The following is a 23871-nucleotide window of genomic DNA, read 5'->3' as shown; positions in this document are numbered from 1 at the left end:
GACAGTTGAATGTCAGAAAAATGGCAGAGATTGAATTTCTAGGCTGTTGCCTTTGGTTTGATTCAGTAAGTTTTTTGTCACTGTTTCTTAACCTTCTAGGGCAATAACATTACATGTCTTTAATTCTAACTCCTGTTTGAGAGATCTGGTTAATGTTGAATTAAGAAAACCTATGTGCAATGAACATTGGGGTCAGAATGCTCATTGTTTTTAATGAAGCTCAGGAACAGTATTTTAAGTTCCATACTGCCGTTATTCAAAGTTACTTAAGTGAAGAGTACCATTCCAGATGCTGTACTTCAGTGGCAGCTTCAGGTAGACTGTTGCACAATGGATCCCTCCATCCATCGTCTTTTTCATAACTTTGAGTATATTTGTTACAAGAACCTGTTTAGTTCCCTCTGGAAGTCTATGTAAGTTTTCTGGTGTACCTCATGTAATCTGTTCCACATATCAACCACCTTATTGGGTTGCTGTTTTCTTCCACTGCACTCACTTTGCATCTGTAACCCTGTGTGGTTACACTCTGTGCATGGCTGAAAAGCTTGCAGGTTGATTTTATCCAAACCTTTCTCAATTTCAAACTCTTCCATCATGTCCCTTCTGAGGCTCCTGTTCCATTAGGTTCCCGGATAACCCTCATCTGCAACCCCCACTTTGCTTGCATTCTGCTGCTGATAGCAAAATAATTGGAATTGAGCTTTATTCTGGGCTGCAGCTCTCATTTGGGTCAAACTGATAAGTAGACTGGGCTGTTCCTCTGTTTGCTGCAATGATATTACTCTAGTACCTTGTGCCCAAGTACAAGTTTTACAGGTGTGCTTGTTCACCAATACACTAGCAACCAATATATCAGTCACTTGTTCACAAGTTCACCAATCATTAGTTCACCAATTATTTAGTAACCAGGTAATCTGTATTCCTGTGACCATTGTATCGGTACCTCAGTGGTGGGAGGATGAGAGAGATGATTTGAATGCATTTTTAGCTAAATGTTAGAGCCATAGAATTGTACAGTATTGTACACCCATTTACACTGATCTTGTGTAATTCCTTCCACATTCCATCAACTCACCCAGATACTACCACTCACCTCTGCACACAAGGAACAATTAACCTACCAACTGGCTTGCCCTTGGAATGTGGGAAGAAGCCCATGTGATTACAGGGAAAGTATGTAAATGCCTCACAAGGTCAGAACTGAATGTGTTCCTGGAGCTCTGAGGCAGTGGTTCTGCTAGCTGTATCACTATGCCGTCCCTGGGTTCTGGGTTCTAAATTTATCTTTCCCATGAATAATGATGCAGTGTTTTATTGCAATTAGATTACTTTCTCACTGTGACCTCTCAGTTCATTGGCATAAATTTAATAAAGTTCTATGTATCAAATGAGATTAGTTGACATAATTCTGCTGGAATGCACTGTCCATTCAGTCTGGCCAGGCAGATTCCATGCAACCACAGTTTAGAAAATGAGAGAGGTTAGTCACTTCATTAACTAGAAAGGATCAAAAGGAAGGTTCTGGGGAAGGGTCACTGATCCAAAACGTTGACTCGTTTCTCTCTCCACCTATGCTGCACCAGTCGGCTGAGTTGTTCCAACATTTCTGTTTTTGTTTAGAGTCATTTCATTTTGCTTTTCATCAAAATGAAATAGTGAAATACTGTTGTTCATTGTATGCAGAGGCAGTTTTAAGTGTTGACTGCAAGAGAGATTGACATTTGAGATGTTCTTTCACACAAATGGTGAAGAGACGTAGTTTACAGAGGGTTGAGGGGTTGGTATCTTCATGAGAAAATGTTTTGCAGAATGGGGGGCAGGGATGAAAATATCATTTCCCCAATTGAATCATAAAAAATATTACAGCACAAGAAGAGGCCATTCAGCCCATTGTGACCAAAGGGCTCAGTGAAGAGTTATTGAGGTTAATCCCACCTGCCAGCTCTCTGCTCTAACCTTCATACAGTACAGCACATGAAGAGATCTTCCAGGTACAGGGTTTGTGCATCCACCTGGCTGTCAGGCACAGATTTTTACACCCTTGTGACTCTTTGGGTGAAAACATATTTCTTCAGTTCTGTGGCAGTCTTCCCATTTTACGCATTCAAGCATGCTCCTTAATTATAGACCTCTCTACCAAGGGAAACAGGTCTTGCCAGTTCACTCTGTCTGGGCCTCTCATTTTATATACCCCAACTAATTCTTCACTCGATCTCCACCAATCATTCCTCATAACTAAACTTTTGCAATCCCTGTCACATCCTCATGTATCTCCTCTGCACCTCTCAAGTACTGTCACATTCATGCTGTAGAGGGATGACCAGAACTGTACACAGTGCCCTAACTGTGGTCTATGTGACATGTTATGCAGGCTGCCCTGATCTTATATTCTATGCTTCAGCCAGGAAAGGGAAATATTCCATATAGTTCCTTAATCACCTTGTCTGTCTGCTCTGCTAACTTCAAGGATCATTAGAGATGCACACCGAGCTCCCTTCACTCCTCTAGACTTCTCAATATCATACTGTTTACTATCTGCTTCCTAGTTTGCTGCCCCCCAAGTGGATTGTGTGAATACCTGGGATTGGTTTCCACATGCCACTTCCTGCCCCCTTGACCTGTCTACGTACAGAACATTGGGAGCTTGTTTTGACATGAAGGAATACTGCACTGGTTGAGGTGTTTTCTTTCAAATTATTCATTAAACTCATCTGCTCTCCCATAGTCCTATATATTATAAAAGAGCAGGGAAGTTCTCCACCATGTTCTGATCACTATTTATCCCTCAGCCAACATTACCAGAAAAAAGATTACTGCACAGAAATTATTTTTGAAGCATTCATTTGCCCCTGCTGGTGTGAGCTGATGTTAATGCCCTTTGCAAGCATTTTGCCATCTCGCTTCATTTGGCAGCATCAGCACAACCTTCTGTTCTTCGACATGCACTCAACCAGCTTCTCCTCAAATGCATCTGTGCTGTTCATCTGAACCATTGCTTGTGGTTTGCAGGTTGTTTACTTCATTGCTGTTTCTGGGACACTGATGTTGTAAATTGGCTGCTGCATTTCCCAACACCATACATCAAAAGCACTAGTCGACCGTAAAGTGCTTCAGGGTGTTATGAGGTTGTTGAAAGAGCAATGCAAATGCTAATTCTGTTTTATTATTGATAAAACTAGGGAGGGCCAAGGTCACAGTGACTTAAATGAGTAGATGAGAAGACCAAGACATTTGCAAGGTGTTTATAGAATGGTGAAATGATCTTCAGTGAGGTTTTATATCAACTTGATTGCATGCCAGACTTAATTTTTTTGTTAGCTGCCAAGTTTTGAGGAGACACAATAGATCTAATTAGTTGACACATCTAACAGGTGCCTTTACTTAATGTCATGATGTAGCATACTTCTCTCATCTACAGGCATGGATGTACTACCTGTATTTTCAGAAAGACACATTCTTGGCCTTAAATTTGGAGCTTGTTGTTCTTGCTTCACCTAACTCCTTATTCCTTCATCCGAGAATGATCACATCTCAGCCACCCTTGCATCCCCTTGAAGCCTGAAAGTTACAAATAGATCTTGTAGGTCAGCTAAAACTTCTTAGCATTCCATGGGGTGCAGCAGTTTACTTATCATTGATGACACAAGAGACTGCAGATGCTGGAATCTGGGGCAACGAGCAATCTGCTGGAAGAACTCAACGGGTCAGGCAGCATCTGTGGGAGGATGTCCTGATGCAGGGTTTTGACAATTCCTTTCCTCCCACAGATGTTGCTCGACCTGCTCAGTTCCCCCAGCAGATTGCTTATTGCCCCAAACTAAACCTATCTGTTTGCACGTGATCCATATCCCTCCATTCCCTTGGAAGTTCATGTGACTGTCTGAATGCCTGTCAAATGCCACTATCATGTCTGCTTCCACTAACCACCCCTGGCAGTGTGCTCCAGGTGACCACCACTCTCTGTGTAAAAAAACTTGCCCCGCACATCTCCTTTAAGATTTCCTCCCCCTCACCTTAAAGCTACATCCTCTTGTACTTGACTTCTCTATCCTAGGAGAAAGACTGATTATCTACCCTATCTATGCATCTCATAATTTATATAAACCTCTATCAGGCCCCCCCTCAGACTCTGACACTTCAGAGAAAACAACCTCTCCATATAGCTAATACTCTCTAATCCAGGCACTTTCCTGGTGAACCTCTTCTGCACCCTCTCCAAAGCCTCCACATTGTTCCTGTAATCAGGCAACCAGAACTGCACACAATACTCCAAGTGTGGCCTAACCAAAGTTCTATACAGCTGCAATATGACTTCCTGATCCTTATACTCAATGTCTCGACCAATGAAGGCAAACATGCCACACACCTTCTTTACCACCCTATTTAGAACATAGAACATAGAACAATTACAGCACAATTCAGGCCCTTCGGCCCACAAAGCTGTGCCAAACATTTACATGTTACTTACCTTTTTTAATGAAGATCAGAGACCTCAATCAAATGAGGTGGCATGGCCACCTCAGTGCTTGGGGTGAGGAGATCAGTGGTAAATATAGGCAGGTCAGATGTGGTTACAACTAACGTCCAGCACCTTATGTTCTTCTGCGTTGTAGTACGTGGGCAAAGGGGCCTGGGACAGGATGCCACTCACATTGTAGCAAACAGGTGGTTATCCACACGTCACTGGCTAGTCATCAGTGACCTTCAGCAGTGACTCCATTGGAAACTAATGTATTTCCAGTGTTTACCTATTAAGCTGGCTGCTGTGCTGTTTGATCTGGGCAGGGACCTTATGCCCCTGAATTCACAATGGACGAGAAATTCTTTTCCTCCTTCCAATGTTTTTGTGCACCCCAAAAAGAAATTAAACAAAGAATCTAATCGTTGAACTTGAACATGTACTAACTAGGAGCGCAGATATTGCTGAATTTGTTTCGGCTTCTCTACATACACGCAGGGTCTAGAGGCATCACTTGCACAAGATTCATTTGCGTGTGCTTGGCCCACAAACCGTGGAGCCACTTGAACAGATGAAAGAAAGATGTGGCCTGCTTTTGCCTGACCCACAGCAGTCCTTACAGGCCAGATCCATGGACACAGAGCCCAACACATGAATTCCCCATCTACAGGACACCTTTACGTTTTTACTCACCCCTCACTCCCACCTGTCTCCTTGACCCCTGTCCCCATCACCACCCACCCTGAACCCCTTCACTGCAGATGCTTCTTGGGCCTACTGTGGTTGGGCCCATGACCCCCGATGCCCAAATCTACAAGTCATGGCATCTTCCCGCTTTCACCCAATCCTTGGTTCTGCTTCTACTCTCCTCTTATCACCCTCCCCACCCCACAGTCCTCCGCTACCAACTTTCACATACACATCCATTCTCCCAGATTGCTTTCAACTGCCGTGTCCCCACCACATGCAATCAGCAACCCACCCGATCTAAACCAATACCTTTGCAACCGGGCAGCTGGTGGAGCAAAGATCTTTGCATGCATGAGGCACAATCCATTGTACAACATCACGGGCCTCCTGCATTATCAACTATTGCTTTGGGAGACCCCATGCGCAAAATATACGTTGGCTACCTGCGCATTACTGGTGTCATGCTGCTTTTGTGGCCTGCAGCAGTTTCTAGGCAAATGGTTTATTGTAAAGCCAATATGGGAGTGATATTTAAGAGAATAAAATCTAGTTAATAAATAAACCACAGCTTCATGTCAATCATTGTTTGATTGGCATTTAATGAGGGGACAGCAGGTTGGAAAGAGCAGAGGTTAGAGGCATGCAACGTTAACTGACAGACTTTAAATATTGTTTCCATCCCCAATGTATTGAATGTGGTGAGTAATAGTGCTAAGCACATAAGCCTTTATGTTCAGATCCAAATTGCCTATGTCTGATGTTCAACTTGCAAGGTGTTAGCCCTGTGGTTTGTAACACTTTCTATCTCAGGCACTCAGAGTCCCATTAAACAGGTGCATCACAGGTTAAATACAGTTTGTAGCTCCCTCTGCACTGTCTCATCAGACATCCAGAGAACAGATATGGTGCAGTTTTGATGCAGATTACATTCAGATCATATCAGCAATCTCTTGTAGGATAAAAAGCAGCATTAAATTTATCCTCAGCATCAAGGAGAACATTGGCAGATATGACATTTTCCATTTTTTGCTCTGGTGTCCTCTAGCCACATGGTGAATAGTGAACAGTTTTTTGGCTGTGATGGGTAAGATCTGGCTTAAAGTATTTGTGTCAGTGCAGAAAGACTTTACTCTGTGTCCAGTTACCATGCATAACGAGGACATGGATTGATGATGAAAATGGCAACATGAAACAAGGTTATGTTCTATTTCTCAATGCGAAGATACCTCACCTTGGCCACAATATTCGCTGTTTGTCGGGTGAAGGCTGGAAAGCTTGTGCTATATCGCCGTGGCTTTGAGTGGGTGTCCAAGGTGCAATCTTCCTGTGTTATCAGTTTAGAGGTGATACTGCGGACGATCCTCTGCGCCAAGTTCGAGGATTGGAGTGCTTCCCACATGATACAGTATCCAAGCACAGTCACGGCAAGGGTTTATAAGAATTGGCAAAAAGTAAACATTTGTTTGTGCGGCTGTGCAAGTCAGTCTGATTTCAAATGGTTCAGAAGTTCATCAAAACTCAACATAATCAGTTCCAAATAAAGCAATTGAGATTGGTTTTGTTTTGTCAACAGTCTGTGGTGGAGTCTCTGTAACCCTTTACACCATGGAATCTTTCAAATATTTAGGAATAACTTGATAAAAAAACTTTAAATCAGTCATATTCTTTGAATACATTTCTGCATGTGGTTCTGTTGACACAATAAACACAGTTTCAATGCAAAATCAAGAGATGTAACTCCCATTACACAAAGTCTGATTGCATCCTCTTATCTCCAACAACCTGGGTTCAATCCTGACCTCCAGGGTGGAGTTTGCTCATTCTGTCCATGGGTTGCCTCTGGCTGCTCCAGTTGCCTCCAACATCCCAGAAATGTGCAGCGTGGTAGGTTAATTGGCCACTGTCAATTGCCCCTGGTGTTGTGTAGGTAAAATTGGTGGGAATGCTGGGAGAATAGATAATAGGGAAAATTAGTGAGGGAATGGGATTGCCCTGTAAAATAACATAGACTTGATGGGCTGAATGGCCTCCTTCTATGTCACGAGGAAGTGTGGAATATACCAACATACAAATTAGAAGCAAGGGTAGACATTTGGCCCCTCATTCATGCTCTGCCATTCAGTAAGGTCATGGCTGATCTAATTGTAATCTCTACTCCACGCTCCTGTTTACCCTGGGACCCTTTCGCCCTCTTGCCAATCAAGTATCTATCTCCCTCTGCCTTAAAATACTCAAAGACTGTGCTTCCACCATCTTTAGAGGAAGAGGGTTCCAAAGACTCATGACACTCTGAGAGAAAAGAATTCACCTCCTCTCTATCATGTGGGTGACCCGTATTTTTTTATGATAGTGAAGTAGGCCATTTGGCCCGTCACCTCAGAGCATTCCTGTAAGTCTCATTCCCTTTCTTATTTCCCTGTAACCTGTCCTCTCCCACATACCCACCAACTCCACTCTCCAATTCTCCCATCACCCACCTACGTTGAAGGTAATTCACAGTAGCGAATTAACAATGGACGGCACAACATGGTGGGCCGAAGGGCCTGTTTTGTGCTGTATGGTTCTATGGTTCTAACCAACTCACCAACACATCTTAGTGAAGTGAGAGGAAACTGTAGCGCCCAGGGGAAGCCCATGTGGCAACAGAGAGAACACGCAAGCTCCACACAGGGCACAGGAGGTCAGGGTCAGCCCCAAATCACTGGAGCTGTGAGGCAGCTACAGTAACTGCTTCAAAGTCTTGGGGCATGATTGCTATGTTGATTATTGTGCAGAAGTGGATAAGCTTGCTGGGAAAGTGGGCTTGTTAGTTCCACATAGGTAGCTACATGGTTATTGTTCTCTGAGCATACGCTGTGAGTGATTCAGCTATTCAAAATCTGCAAATGAAACACACTCTTGGATAGCATTTTTGGGCCATCTTTATAAACGCTATAAAATTATTGTCTTGAGGATGCATTTTCTTGTCCCAGAATCTTTCTTCCTGTAGGCACTTTTTTGCCATTATTCGCTGTCAACATTTACTGCTATAAGTCGTCATGGCAATTTTGCCAAGGCAGCTGTTCCAGATGTAGTTTAGCAGTTGTGGACGTTGGCTGATAAGTGGCTTGTGGAGTAGAATTCACGTCGCTCTCAACTCCTATCATCTGGTTCATAAGAAATTTCGAACTATTAATGGACTGAATGACTCAGAGGCAACCCAGTAAAAGTAAAAATATCCAGTCCTATGGAGTATTTTGATGAATAAGTTTACTTGAGAAGCAAATAGCTGATGAAATCTTGGAACAAGACTTTAGGGACTTAGTCAGTTACTCTCTGAATAGTTAACCATCAAAATGAGGCAAGTTAAATTAGTATAGAAATGCTTTTTCAACATATAAAACTTAAGAACATAATCTCCTGGCTCAGTGCATTAACTCCTCAATCTAACTGGTCCCAGAAAACCTTTTGGAAGAAGTGAAATTCCAGATAAAGTCATAGGCTAAATAGCTGATAAATCCCTCTCAGGTCCTCCAGCAAAGAAGATCTCCTGGGCCCAAATTAATGAGTGAAAAGCAAAATCTTTCTCAGTGGTCTTCTGCTAGGAAGCTGATTCCCAGTTAGTTGGCAAGGTCCAATCTAGTACAGAGCCTCTTTGAGCAAAACCAGTGTGTCCAGCCCCTTTGTTGGTGAGGTCCTTCCCCAGGCTAATTATCCATTAAAGCTGTCATTAAGAAACACTCAAAGGCTCAATGGCCTGGTTGTTGTCACAAGAGATTCTGCAGATTCTGGAATCTGGAGCAAGACACACAAAATATTGGAGGAACTCAGCAGGTCAGGCAGCATCTATTGGAGAGAAATAAACAGTTGACGTTTCAGGTCCTGATGGAGGGTCTCGACCCCAAAAGTCGACTGTTTATTTCTTTCCATAGATGCTGCCTGACCCGCTGAGTTCCTCCAGCATTTTCTGTGTGTTGGCCTGGATATTGTGTTTGCTCGCTGGACTAAATTCAGACTCACATTAATTACATCCCACAACAGGAAGACACTGCACGTCTAAATCCTGCCCTGCCTGCAGTGAGACTCTGATGCTGCTTGGTCACATTACCTGTCTTGGCCAACTGTCAAACACATTCCAAAATTATTAAAAATTAATCAGTCTATTAAAAGTTGAAAAATTATTTTAAAAATCAAAGGTAAAGAAATAAAAGCACTTAAAAACCTCAAAAAATATGAACAGCATCATCCCTCTCAGTCGTTTGCTTCCAATGAAGTCAGAGGATGAAAGTTCCTGATCCACATCCAACCTGGCTCAGAATGTTCAAGCATATTCCCCATCAGAAGTCGTGGGAAATTGTCTCAATTCTGCCCTCCATTGCCAGACTCAGAGGAGTTCAATATTGGACTACGGTCATAGTGCCATTGGCAAACAGCAGTCAGCAAGTTTGGGATTGCTGCATAAGGCTTGTATGTGTTAAAATCCCAAATTGCTTTATGTAGCAAAACGTTCTCAGGCTTTTACAGTTTATCAGTCCAAAGCTTGACACCAATTGTCATGACTGATGACAAAGGCTTTTACCAAAGAAGGCTCCAGGAACAAGATCTTTAAAAAAAGACTGTGGAACAAAGAAGGAGCCTCCAGCATTCTTCCCCAAGCACCCCTCCCATCTCAGACTTTCTCTATTCTCCATCCCCAGATTTATGTTACAGATCGAAACTCTATTTCCACATCGGATTTATCCTGTTTAAGCCTTGGCCCTAGAATCTACAATATGGAATCAGGCCAGTTGATGAGCCAACTGGCCTGATTCCATACATACTGTATGCCAGTATGTATACTTCACAAAAGCCTTCTCCTCCATGTCAGATGATGGCAGAGAGAGGCCCTGTCTGGATGTGGTGTAAAGGTGTGCTTTTTTCCGTCTGAAGTTCACAGGAGAACACTTGCTCCACTACCCAGGGCACACATGCTCAAATTCAGCAAGAACTTGGACTTGCGGTGCCAGGTGGCAAGTTACCAATACAACACAATAATGCCTGGTAATGATCATCTGCATCAATTGCAATTGTTAATGTTTTCCCTTGACATTCTCCCAACAGTAACATTCCATGATCACTATTAACCAGAAATGTACTTTTACTGGGCAGTCACTGCAACAACAGAAACATGTCAAAGGCTGTGTTTGCAGCAATGAGAGACTCTTGACTTTTGAAGCTGCTCTAACATCTACAAGCTTCAATCAGGGCTGTGAAAGAAGGTCTCTCAACTCCAGATACACCAAAGTGTGTTCCCTATTTGGTTCTATGACAGCAGCTGACTCCAAAAACATTGACAAATGCTCTACACTTCCCTCTGTAAGTGAAGCTCCAGAGGAGCTGATCATAGAATCATTGAATGGCAGCCCAGAAGGAAATGTTCCACTCTCTTTATAGCCTTACATTTTTTTCTTTCGGGTGCCGATACAATTCTCTTTGAAAGCCACCTTCCCTTCAGCTCACCTTTGTCAACAGTGCTTCCCAGATGTTGACCACATAACATAACAAAATGTTTCTCCTCATCCTGCCTTCTGTAAATCACCTAAAGCCTTTGATTTTTGATCCTTGCTCCAAAGGGTTTCTGTTTATGTACCTGTGTCTTGAGTCCAACCTCTCCAGCCTGACCCTGAAATGTAAGTGCCTGGTCCCTGGAGCCCTTTCAGCATCTCTGTCCGACACCTTCGCCGTGCTCTTCACATCCTCCAGTTCCTGTTGAACCATTGTTTTATAAAGGTACATCACAACTCCCTTGCTCTCCGAGCAGTGCCTCTGAGTAAAGGACCCAGAATTCTGTCTGCTTTTATCAGCCTGTACTGCCAACTTCAAAGGTTTATGCACAAATACACCAGTCTGTTGTTTAATGCTGTTTGGACTTGCTATTATCCTCACTTTTCCTACCACAATGCATCAATTCATCTGCCTTGTGTCCCCCGTTCCAGAACCCTTCTTCTTGAAGTTGTCACTTTCCTCCTTGTTGTTTGCTACTCGTTCAAGTTTTGTCCCATCTGCAGGTTTTGAGATTGTTCCTCATACAACCAAATCCAAGTCATTAATCAGAAAAGTGATTGGCTCCATCACTGAGGAGCATCTCTCTCTACCTTCCTTCAGCCTGAGCATGGCTTAGTTTCTTATCCATGCTGCCACTATCCTTGTTATTCCGTGGAGTTTGAACGGGTCTGTTTTGTGGCATTTGATCTTGCGAGTCTGTATACACCACATCAACCCCCCGCCCTTATCAGCTCTTCTTGATGCCTCATCAAAAAACTCAATCAGGTTATTTAAACACACAAGAACAGAAGAAATTGGAGTGGGAGTTGGCCCCTCAATCCTGCCCCACCATTCAAAATGATCATGGATGATCTACCCCAAGCCTCATCTCCTGTTCTGTGCCACCTGCACTAGGTCCTCAAATTCCTGACCTTTCCAAAAATTTTCCCACTTTCACATTAAATATCTCCATTGATCTAGCCTTGACAGTGTCTGCAGTTGATAATTCCAAAGATTCACTACCTTCTGTGAGAAGAAATTCCTATGCATCTCAGTTTACTTGCAATTTACCTTTTACAAATCTGTGCTGGTTTCCATTAATTAATCCAAACTTATCTAAGTGACTGGTATTTTTTTCTCCCAGATATTGTTTTCAAAAGCTTCCTCAACTGGCAAGGTTAAAGTGACTGACCTGTGGTTGCTGGGTTGACCCTTTTTCCTTTTATTTGAAGAAGTGTGTAATAGTTGCAATTCTTCAGTCTTCTAATCAATGCACCATCCTTCTAGCTAAGTGCAGCTATTTCCAAAAGCAGTGGAGAGCCCATCAGATCTGCTTCATCAGTGAAGCTCCAGATACTCTGAAATGTTCTGTACCTTATTCAGCAAAAACCAGTGCACTTCATTGCCAGAGTGAGTAGCCAACCTGATTCTTCACTGCAGTCCATTTACGAGATGCCTGCAGATTGGGCCATTTTCAAGTGGGATGGCAGTAACTTCTGGACATTGCTTCCCCATCACAGAGAGCGGTCTTGACATGAAAGACAGGAGTAACTGTTGCTTGGCTTCTATACGGTGAACTGCAGGTCACACAGCATCTTGACTTGGAAGTATATTTTCCCTTTCCTGTGTTTCATTATGTTGAGCTGCATCCATCATCTCAATGTCAGGGTTCCCCCACTACCTGCATAGAAGGTGGTTCCTTATCACCCTGGGTTCTAGATATGGAAGGATGCAGATGTTGACCCAGTTGCATCCACCATCTATGAGTGATCTATGAATAAAGGGAATTGCAAATCCCTTGACGATGCAGTTCTTTTGTTACTATCCTTCTGCCGATCATCTCCATGTCCCCTTAAGCATACATTGACAAAAGAAATCTAAATAAATTGCCAAATACTTCTCATGCATCCAATTAAGACCAAAACCACACACTATCCTTGAGCAATTGTCCTGGTGTCTGTCTGCCACATACCTTTACCCATCCTGTTGCTTATACACTGTGCACCCTACGTGAGCCTAGACTTTGAATTCCAGCAGGCAATTCAGCCAGTTGAGGCATTGTTTGTTTGTTTTACTCTGATCATTGAAGCAAGAAACAAGGTCAGAGGTCAGGAGGTAGAACTCTGGCTCATTTTCCTTCCCACTTGCCTCCTCTACTCTCTCACCTGACTTGGTAGTAAAGAGGCCACTATAACTACTCATTGACAACCTACCTGAGATCGCACAGTACTCCTGCTCACCAATGCAGCCTGCACACATTATTCCTCAACCATTTACAGTGCCAAGTACTTGCTGCAATTTGATCCTTCCATATATTCTGATGCAAGTATCAATTATTTCAACGAATCAATCAATCTTTAAAAGCATGCTGATTTCTGCAGTTCCAATGGAATTGTTTCATTTCTCTTCTTAAATTTACTTTGGCAAATTGCTTGTTCTTTTCTATCAGATACCACAAGGTTACGAACAGGATGAAGTGAAAGATGAGGAAGCTTGAAATGAACTTGATGCTGTGCGTGAGGTTGATGTGGGCTTTGTGGGAAGGGAAGGTTGGCGAAGGGAAATATAGTAAAGAGGGAATGGAAGAGGTACTGAGGGAAATAGTTGGGGGGTGAGATGATGGGAGAGATAGAAATATTGAGGAAAATGCTGCAGTTGTTTGTGGTTTGTGCAATGAGATTCAAGTCTTAGCCCCTTTCCAACTGTGTGAATCTTCGAGGTTTTATACAGCTCTCAAAGCTGACACACAAGGAGCCCTTTGATCCCAGTTCATTGAGGACAAATGGCAGCTACTCACTGTCCGGGGGGTGGGGGGGGGGGGGTGGAGTGCTGAAAACAGAGACTACAATATATCAGAATGTGACCTGCATTCTGTCATTTGCTCAGTTAGAAGGGCCAAGTCAGCCTGGGTCAGGCACCACAAGGGCTTTGCCCTCAACCATATGGTAGCACACTGAAGCTAGTGTTCTTTCTGGAGCTTAAGGCAGAGTGTTGGTTTGGGGGGGGAGAGATTGTCCCTTGGGATAGGGATGTGCTCCTCTTTCTGAGGCTGAACAATGGCCGTTTAAGTTGGCAATACCAAAATAAGTCAGAAGAAGTAGGTTGCAGGGAACTTAGTTCAGTCCTATCTTCTGTCTTTGTAACGTAAAAGATCAGTAATGAAGGTTTATTACTCCTATTTCCTATATTCTTATAAAGTCCACTTTCTCTCCCCACCTCTTTCATTTATGGCTGTTATGTGCCTTCTAGTACTGGGTGGAGATCTGAAGGTCTGAGAATAATTATTAGGGATATTGGTATTGGTATTGGTTTATTATTGTCACTTGTACCGAGGTACAGTGAAAAGCTTGTCTTACAAACCGATCGTACAGGTCAATTTATTACACAGTGCAGTTGCGTTGAGTTAGTACAGAGTGCATTGAGATAGTACAGGTAAAAACAATAACAGCACATCATTGAGAAATGTGCTGAATGCTTATTGGAAAGGAATAACAGTACAGCAATCTCAGGACCTCACTTACCGCCCCGCTTAACAGTCGATCGGAAGGTTGATAGGGCAGGAAAGGACATGCCTGACAACACTTGGAGTGAGTGAACTGGGACAGGGCTTGACTGCAGGAGAGGAAACACTCTGTTCCTGTCAGTTGATGTCTTTGCAAAAGACACTGTGAAGCTTATTAAGTAACTTCCACAATAGAGCAGAAAGTCTATGAGGGAGGTTATTTTAACCTTTTATTTTGTCAAGGCCTTTTCCCTGAAATACTAAGAATGTCCAGGAAACAGATAGTTTGAAAATATAGTTATTTCAAACTGTTTAATCAAGTCCTGGTTCATTAACTGTACGAGTCTAGTCCTGTCCACTCAGGTTAAGATATGGAACTCAACCCTGTCCAATTCCATTAACAGCTGGAGAAAAGTCCTGTCCAATCCTATTAACACCTTGAATCCACCCTTGTCCAATTCTGTTAGCTGCTGGAGCAGAGTGCTACCCACTCCTGTTATGAGACAGAGCCAGGCATTAGACTCCTGTAATCAGCTCCAGCTCCAGTGTTGTCCAATTCCATTAACCATTGCCCCTGTTCACTCCTGTTTACATCTGGAATTCTTGCCACAGCCATTCCCAATAGTGTTTAGCCCTGACTCTTTGCAACCTGAACCCCAGCCGGGAGCACCTGAAACCGTTGCCCCTTCATAAGTGTTAATGTCTGTAGTCCTGCTCCCTTCCACACCTTTCATCATCCAGATCCCTGGCCTAGCCCCTCCCACAAACTTCTGCTGTCTCAAGTCTGTCCACTTATTAACATCAGATCCATCGCCTATCAACATCAGGAGCTCCAGTCTTGACCAACCCCCTTATTATCTGGAGCTTGGCCAGTCACTTTAATAGCAGGACCTCTGGCCCTATCTGATCCAGTCAACATCTGAACCTGTGCCTCTGTCCACTCATGTTAGTATCCAACCTCTGCAATACTGGTATGCAAGACAAGCAAGACAAGTTTTTCACTACACATCAATACAAGTGACAATAACATACCAATACCAATACTGTCAGACACTTCGACCGGGCTTACTCCTGTTAAATCTGGTCCTGACCCGGTTCATTGATGTTAGCACTAAAAATACAGAGAAGCAATTAAATACCATCGACAGAAAGTTAGTATTATGCAAACTAATGGGTCTAAAGGCTGATAAGTCACTAAGACATGATAGTTTGCACCCTGGGATCACAAAAGAAGTGGTTGCAGAGTTAGTGGAAGCAATGGTTGTAATCTCCCAAACTTCCTTAGGTTCTGAAGAAGAACTGGAGCGTTGGAAAACCCCCAATGTGATTCTCTCATTCATAAAGCGTGGGAAGCAAAAGGTGGGTAACTGTTAGCTAGTTAGCCTAATATCTTATGTTAGAATCGATTATTAAAGAGCGGGCAGCAGAACATTTGGAAAATGGTAATCTGGTCAAGCAGATTCAGCATGGCTTTATGAAGGGGAAATCATGTCAGACTAAGTTATTGGAGTTCTCTCAGGAAATATTAACCAGTGTGCATTAGGGGAGCCAGTAATATATTTGGATTTTCAAAAGGTGTTCATCAAGGTGTTGCATAGAAGATTATTTTGGGAGATAAGAGCTCCCGGTGTTGGAAGTAATATCATTGATAGAGGATTGGCTAATAAGCAGGAAAGTAGCAATTAGGGATAAGGGGGTCATTTTTAAGTTGGCAGCCTATAACCAGTGGACTGCTTAAGAGATCAGTGCTTGGACTGCAGCTGTTTACAATATATATTAATAATTTAGAGGAAGGAAGTGAATGTATATCATAAAATTTGCAAGTAAAAAAGTAGGTGGGAAGGCAAACTGCGAAGAGGGTACAGACAGTTTACAAAGAGATATTGATAGGTTAAGTCGGCAAATGGAGTATAATGCAGGAAAATGTGAAGTGGTTTAGTGTGGAAGGAAAATGATGGAACATTATTATTAAACGGAGAAAGACTGCATAAAGCTGCTGCACAAAGGGATGTGGAGATCCTCATGAAACACAGAAAGGAAGCATACAAATGCAGCAGGTAATTGGGAAGGCTAATTGAATGCTGGCTTTTAATTCAAAGGGGTTGGTGTATAAAAATAGGGAAGTGTTATTGCAACTGTACAAGGCATTAGTGAGGCTGCATTTAGAGTACTGTGTACAGCTTTGGTCCCCTTATATAAGGAAAGACATATTGTAATTGGCTGGAACTATAGTTACCTACTGGAGTGATTGAGGCACGAACTTCTATTGTGGACAACATTGGGCTCAAGTGTTAACATGAGTGGGCAGTTGTTCATGGAAAGAGGTGGGGCAGGACTTCACCTTATGATACCAAGAATGGTTTTACAGGATATATATAGGTTTATTATTGTCACTTGTACCGAGGTACAGTGAAAAACTTGTCTTACAAACCGATCGTACAGGTCAATTCATTACACAGTGCAGTTACATTGAGTTAGTACAGAGTGCGTTGATGTAGTACAGGTAAAAACAATAACAGTACAGAGTAAAGTGTCACAACTACAGAGAAAGTGCAGTGCAATAAGGTGCAAGGTCACAACAAGGTAGATTGTGAGGTCATAGTCCATCTCATATTATATATATATCTGAGATGAACTATATATATCACCAGCATTGCTGGCATATCTTGTATCCCAATTTGTCCCTAAAATGAGAAGGTGGTTAAAAGTCAACCACATTGGTGGATCTAGAGTCACCTAATACTCCAGCTTTATTTAATTACTTGAATTTGCATTCTCCAGCTGCGGTGAGGAGATTTGAACTCGTGTCTCTGGATCAATGGCCCAGATCTCTGGCTAATAATCAACTAACAATCACAATGCTTCCATAACTAAAGCCAGAGAATTAGTGTTAAGTTGGGTGAACAGGGCCAGTGTCTGCAAGGGTGGAGTGTATCTGCTTCTGCATGCAATCTAACCACAGGCTAATTTCCTATCTGTTGTGATTTTGTGATGAACCATTCAGGAGTGCATTATGGGTTGTTCTAACAAAAACACTGTTGTGCAACTTGCAGTTAAGATTTTCTGAAATGATTGGCCCAGATGTTCTGTATCCCAGTTGGAATGTTGACCTACAGGAATGGGTAGGGTCATCTGTGAAGGTTTTGACTTGCAATGAGGCTGGATGGCTGCACTCCCAGGCAAAGCAGCTGAGCTAACGATAGTCCATATTGTCAGTGTCCTTGTTGCATGATTATGTCCATGTTTGGGATTTATCTTACATTGGTGGTGAATGACCAACAGTTCAATGTTTTAGAACAGCTTGGCCCCTGATTCACATCAGCCTGTGGTCTTTATGAGTTGGCAGATGGATCACTGTGGGTTTAACTTATGTTTGTACAAACCCCAAATCTGCAGGGCTGCTGCTGTCTGAAAGAGAGTTGTGGTGGTGATGGGTTGGTGAGAGGTTTGTCAGAGGATTGCTGGTGAGGCAGTTATATGTCTGGGATTCTCTGATAATAAACACCTACCCTTTCCATTGAGGTTACTGTGCAAACATTGGCCAGAGTGATGTTTGAAGGATAACATAATGAAAAAGATTTTTTGTCTCTTAAGTATACTTATGTTTAAATTTCTGTCTTTTTTTCTTTCCCTTGCTCTTTCTATTTCTCCTCTCTCTATCCTCTCTTCCTTGAGCTAATCCCCTTTCTCTTGTGCCCCTCTCTATGGCATCCCTCCTTCTCTCCACTCTCTTCCCTTCTCTGGCCCTTTCCACTGTTTGTTCGCTCCTGTCTCTCATCCTCTCCACTTCTTTCCTCTCTTTCATTCCTCCTTTTCTTCCTCCTCCCTTTCTCTCCTCTGTCCATCAAGGCACTTCTGGTACTAATCTTTTCTTGCTGCCCCCAAGGTTAATGATCCCAAACACTGAGGTAAAGTTCTTGCTTCTTATTTAATAGAATCAGAGATGGTGACCCTACGGTCCTTGTTAGCCCTGCTGTCCAAGAAGAGCTATTCACCCTGATCACACTTTCCAGTTCTTATTCTGTAGGGTTGTAGTCACAGTACCACAAGTGCGTACCCAAGTGCTTTTTAAATGTCTGGAGGGCTTCTGCCTCTCTCATACCTTCAGGCAGTGACTTCCAGTCTCCAAAATATCCTCTGGAAGGAAAGAAAATTATTATCTTCTCTAACTCTTTCATGAGTTACCTCCTACCTGTGCTATTTGGTGCTTCATGTCACTCAATTTTCCTTCAGTGGAGTAACATGATCTATAATTACTGCACTCCCTCATGTTGTACCACATCCTGTCACAATAACTCATGACAGTGAGATGCCTTAGGGTTTCTACACAGGCTCAAAAAAATCTAAGCTGGGTGCTGCCAGATCGCCAGTTCATCATTCTGACCTACACTAGTAATGGTCTTTCACCTCGCCTCGAAGTGATATTTACAGACTGGGAATATGTGATGTGCAGTTTGTCTTTCAACTGATTCCTGGTCAAAATGGAGCATGGAGTCAGAGGTACTTGGAGTCATTATGGCACTGAAGAAGGCCGTTCATCCCATCATGTAATGCTGTTCTCAATAATAAAATCAGTGAGATACTTATTTACAAGTAACATAGAATTGTAGTGCCATAGAGATGCAAAGTTGTTTCTTTTTCACGGTGGCTGACACTGATTTTGTGATTTCTATTCTAATCTTCCAACTCTTCTTGAGGGTTGTATTGTAGTTCACCTCTGGTACCCAAGTCCCTCGTTCCTTTCAAAAGTTCCATTTCTTTCCCTCTGCATCTCCTCTTACATCTCGTTTACCCCTTTCTGTTTCCAGTTCTCACAAGATCACAAAACAAGGGAGCAGAAGTAGGCCATTCGGCCCATCGTGTCTGCTCCAAAGAAATGGGGAAAAAGAAGTGAGAAGTGGCGGGGGGGGGCAGGGTGGAGTCTGCTCCATGAGCAAAAAAAAAACCTTCTTTTCCTTTCTCTACTCTCCTTTACATCTCGTCTTTCTCTTTGGTTTCTTTCTTTTCAAAGGGACCAAAAGGACCAGCAACTAATTTGGTCTCTTTCAGAGCGACTCCTTTTGCAGTGAGCTTAATTCTCCTTACTCGTCAATGTTAACTTAGAACTAGAATTTTGTCAGGTGGAGAGGGGCTAGGGCTAGGGTATCTCTCTCTACAGCAGCTGACTGAATATTATACAACATGCAGCTCTCACAAGTGTGATGGTGACTGGCAGGTTGAAGTAGCAGTATTTCAATCTATTGCAGAGAAAATAGTGAAGTAAGTATCCTGGTTACCGTCCAATTGTTGAGGAATAATTAATATGCATAAGATATTGCATTGTGTGACCCATCAACAGATTGTTGCAGTCTGAACCATGACATTAGAAAGAAGCTCATTCCGGACCAGTTGCCTTGTTGATAGCAATTCCCAGATGGGAAGCAAGTTGAACGTTGGAAACTTGACCTTCAGACTTCCTAATTTTTGAGTACTTTGTAACTGGCCACATTACACGTACTGGGTATCAAGCCAATTCTAGTGAGAGTGTGTAAGCTGCACATTCAAAATAACATTATAAAAATCAAATGTGTTTGTGAAGACAAATTCACCTGATGTCCTTCAAATTGATTCAGCATTGTCTTTTCTCACCGCTCTGGTTTCAGTCAACAGATAATAAGTCTGAATTACTGCTGGCTGGAGGAGGTTGCCGATGCTGCATGCTGTCCTGACCAAGGATCCGTTATCTCCCTCCAGTGTTCTGCCTTGATCATTTCCTTAGCTCCTGGTGTGACGTAATGACACCACTTGCTCTTTCACGGTTCTGCTCCTGATTTACTCCATTCACTCATGATGGAATTGGCCACTGTTATGAATATGGGCTTTGTTAATTAAGCTGTCATCTGCATCCACTGATGAAAGGCACGTACTGGAGTCTTCTGCCAAGGCATATCTGTCATATCAGCATTTGTCGTGTCATGGTCTGTATGGTCAAGTTTCCAACTGTGAACTTACTTGTAGAATGGCCACTTGAATGAGGGATGGGAAGGCAGTGGATAGATATGAAATTACACTCCCTAACTTAAGTCTGTACCTTCTGTAGATGAAGGTTGTAGGTTCTAGATATTGCAAAAGGATAAAAAGGAAGACAAAATGCTGGAAATGCTGAGCCCGTTGGGAGTGATCTCTTGCCTCCTCTCTGCTTCTAAGACTCACTGTCTACAGTAGGTATCTCAAGGCCCTGGAAAAACACCACCAAAGCTGTCTCTGCAAAACCCTCCAAATACACTGAAGGATGTGAACTCTCCTTGGCTGATATCCCCAGCTGTCTGGGCAGAACACATCATGCCCAACACGAGACTCCCCAAACAATCACCCGAGTCTGAGCTCTGTCACAGGAAGTGGTTACCAGATGGACAGAGAAGAAGAATCAAGGATGCGCTTAAAGCTTCCTTGAAGAGATGCAGCATCCCCACTGACTCCAGGGAACTGCTGGCCGGTGACTGCTCAAGTGGAGAAAGAGCATTTAAGAACCCTTTGGCTGTGCATTGCGAGCACACAGTAGCTTTGTTTAAGTAGTCGATGGAGTGCATCACCTTAAAAACTATCTGCTGTCACTTCAATCACCTCATGCTCCATCTGTGGAAGGGTCTGTGGTTCCCACATTGGTCTCATCAGCCACCTCAGAACCCACAGAACTGGAGTGGAAGCAAGTCTTCCCAGATCCCGTGGGATCTGTAGAAGAAAGAAGAAGAGTGAATGCTTAAGGTCAATAGTTTTTCATCAAAATAATCTGGATGGAATGCAAGCTGACTTTCCCTGTGTAGATGCTGCCTAGCCTGATCAGTATTTTGAATGCTTTTTGTTTATTTAATATGTCTAGATTTTAATGTCTATGAAATATGTGTTAATATTTTCTTGCAAAATGAGAGACCTGTGTCACCTTCAGTCTCAAGTCCAAGCCAACTAATGATTCTGTTACAATTATTCCCGTTGGAAGGAGGCCTTGCATGTGAACTGATTAGTGAATGGTGGGTGAACAATTTAGAGTGTTAAATCATCTCCAGGTGTTTTGCTTCTGATGCATGGCCACTGTTGAAACTTCAGACCAAAGTGGTTACCTGGCATTGGATGCTCCAGTTATGTCTCGTACACAGTGGACAAGCACCCCAGCTAACCTCTTTGCAGATCCAATAGTATGTATATTTGGCATAAAAATGCATTTCTTTTTCCTAAATTCCTTTCAGATTTGGAATGTGGGGATATACCATTACTGACTCCCAGCAGCAACAAAATGATGTCTCAAGCCCTCAAGGCCACATTTAGTGAATTCACCAGGGAGCAGCAGAGACTGGGAATCCCAAAAGGTAAATGTTGCTACTCACTGCTATGGAAATCTTCTGATATATCACCTTAGGTATCCTTTACTGAGAAGCCGGACTGACCAGGGTAATGCAGTTTGAAGGGACTCCCTTCCCTCTTTAGGAATAGGACAGGGCTTTTCTCACACTGTTGTATTATGTTTGACATCAAAATTAATAACATGGCAGAGTGGGGGTGGGAGTGAGGGCTACCTAAATGTCATTTTAGGCATTAAGTATGCACTGGTTTTAAATAATCCAGAGTAAAGACTGATGAAAGTCATTTCACTGGCAAACACGGAGGTTTGGTTGGGAAGAAGGAATAGAGGAATGCTTGATGGGATTGTCTTAAGAGCATACACTGACTCAATGGGCCTTGGGAAATATGGAAATCTGATGTTCTGGTTCTGATTCCCTACCACTTGGGCTCTGCTTTAACTTGCTGTGAGTGGGGACCATTTTTGACAAATTGGGACCTGGGAGTCACCAGAGTCATCATCTTTATTGCTCACTTCCACTCACCCTCTAACAATGATGCTAGGCTGCTGCCTTTAATCATTTCAGATACTGTTCCTCTGGAATTCTGAGTTTTGTTTTATTAAAAATTCCCGATGCGGGTGCAGCAAGCAGTGAAGGCAGCTGGTGCATTCAATGAGATATCTTTATTAGTCACATGTACATCGAAACACACTGTGAAATGCATCTTTTGTGTCGAGTGTTCTGGGGGCAGCCCGCAAGTGACGCCACGCTTCTGGCACCAGCATCGCATGCCCACAGCTTCCTAACCCGTACGTCTTTGGAATGTGGGAGGAAACTGGAGCACCCGGAGGAAACCCACATAGACCCACGGGTAGAACGTACAAACTCCTTGCAGACGGCGGCCAGAATTGAACCTGGGGTCCCTGGTGCTGTAATATACAGCATGGAACCAAGCCCTTTGTCCCAACTCATTCATTGCAACCAAGATGCCTGTCCACATTAATCCCATTTTCCTGATCCCTCTAAACTTTTCCTGTTCATGTACCTGTCCAAATGTCTTTTAAACATTGTAATTGTACCCTCCTCTACCAGTCTCTCTGGCAGCTTGTTCCAATTATTTACCACTCTTTGTGTGAAAAATTTGCCCTCAGATCTCCTTTAGATTTCTCCCCCCTCACCTTAAACCTATGCCCCCTGACGTTACACTCCCCTACCCTGGGAGAAAGACTGACTCTCCACCCTATCTGTGCCTCTCATAATTTTATAAACCTCCATAAGATCAACCGTTGGCCTCCTTTCACTCCAGAGAAAACAATCCCAGTCTGTCCAATGTCTGCTTATAACAAGCCCTCCAGTCCAAGTAACATTCCTGTGAATCTTTTCTGCTCCCTCTCTGGCTTAATGACATCCTTCCTCTAGAGTGGTGACCATACTCCAAGTGCAGCCTAACCAATGATTTGTACAACTGAAACATGATATTCCAACTGCTATACTCAATACAATCTGCTGGAGGAACTCGGTGTGTTCATCTGTGGGGGGGATGGAATTGTTGATGCTCTAGGTCAAACCCCTGTGCCACGTCCTGATGCAGGCTTTCAACCTGAAACATCGACAATTCCTTTCCCCTCACAGATGCTGCTCTATCCGCTGAGTTCCTCTAGCAGACTGTTAATGGTGCGATTCATTTGGGTGCTCTGGAATATCTGGGCCCCAGTTGTTCTTTCAGAAGTGCCCATTTGACAGTTCCCCAGCTCATTCTTACAGCACTGTCCAGGAATTTAATGTTTTATTCCTAAAGAAACCAGATCAATCTTCCCAACCTTCTTCTGTCACCGATGGAATTTTCTGATAGTGGGCACTACAAGCCCAAGGTCTGAGAACGATAATGACTGTTGTCAGGCGGGGTCGATCCTTGTTTGTTATAACATTCTGCAGACCCTCGGCAATGGCTGGATGAGCACGTGAGCCACTGGTTGGTCTGGGCTGTCAACGAATTCAGTCTGAAGAATGTGGACTTCCATCAGTTCCGGATGAATGGAGCCAGTCTGTGTGCCTTGGGCAGGGACAGCTTCCTCGAACTAGCTCCCGACTTTGTGGGTGACATCTTGTGGGAACATCTTGAGCAGCTTCAGAAAGGTAAATATCAGCTGTTTCCCCTGTGACTTATGATGATTGTGGTGTCTCTCTGACTTAGTGTAAGGAATAAAAACACTCAGAATAACAGTTATTATAGTCTACTATCACATGTACAGTGAAAAGATTTTGTTTTGCGTACCAGACAGATCACGCCATCTATAATTACACTGAGGGAGTAAAAAGAAAACAGAATGCAGAATATAGTGTTACAGTGACAGAGGAAGTGCAGTGCAGGTAGACAAGTAAAGTGCAAGGGCCACAAAGAG

At 43.1% G+C, this 23871-nt stretch overlaps 1 protein-coding gene across 3 annotated transcripts in view; it reads left to right on the top strand.

Annotated features, from left to right (window-relative positions):
* Positions 1 to 23871, top strand: part of ets1 (v-ets avian erythroblastosis virus E26 oncogene homolog 1) — a 99510-nt gene that overhangs the window by 41250 nt on the left and 34389 nt on the right. For all 3 annotated transcript variants that reach the window (XM_052040072.1, XM_052040074.1, XM_052040073.1), the window contains 2 exons: positions 21377 to 21496; positions 23405 to 23605. In XM_052040072.1, coding sequence (XP_051896032.1) covers positions 21377 to 21496; positions 23405 to 23605 — 321 coding nt within the window. The remainder of the gene's footprint in view (positions 1 to 21376; positions 21497 to 23404; positions 23606 to 23871) is intronic.

This window comes from Pristis pectinata, chromosome 27, assembly GCF_009764475.1.
Source record: "Pristis pectinata isolate sPriPec2 chromosome 27, sPriPec2.1.pri, whole genome shotgun sequence".
Lineage (NCBI taxonomy): Eukaryota > Metazoa > Chordata > Chondrichthyes > Rhinopristiformes > Pristidae > Pristis > Pristis pectinata.
Note: the sequence above shows the minus strand (reverse complement) of the source record. Positions and strands in the feature narration are given on the sequence as shown.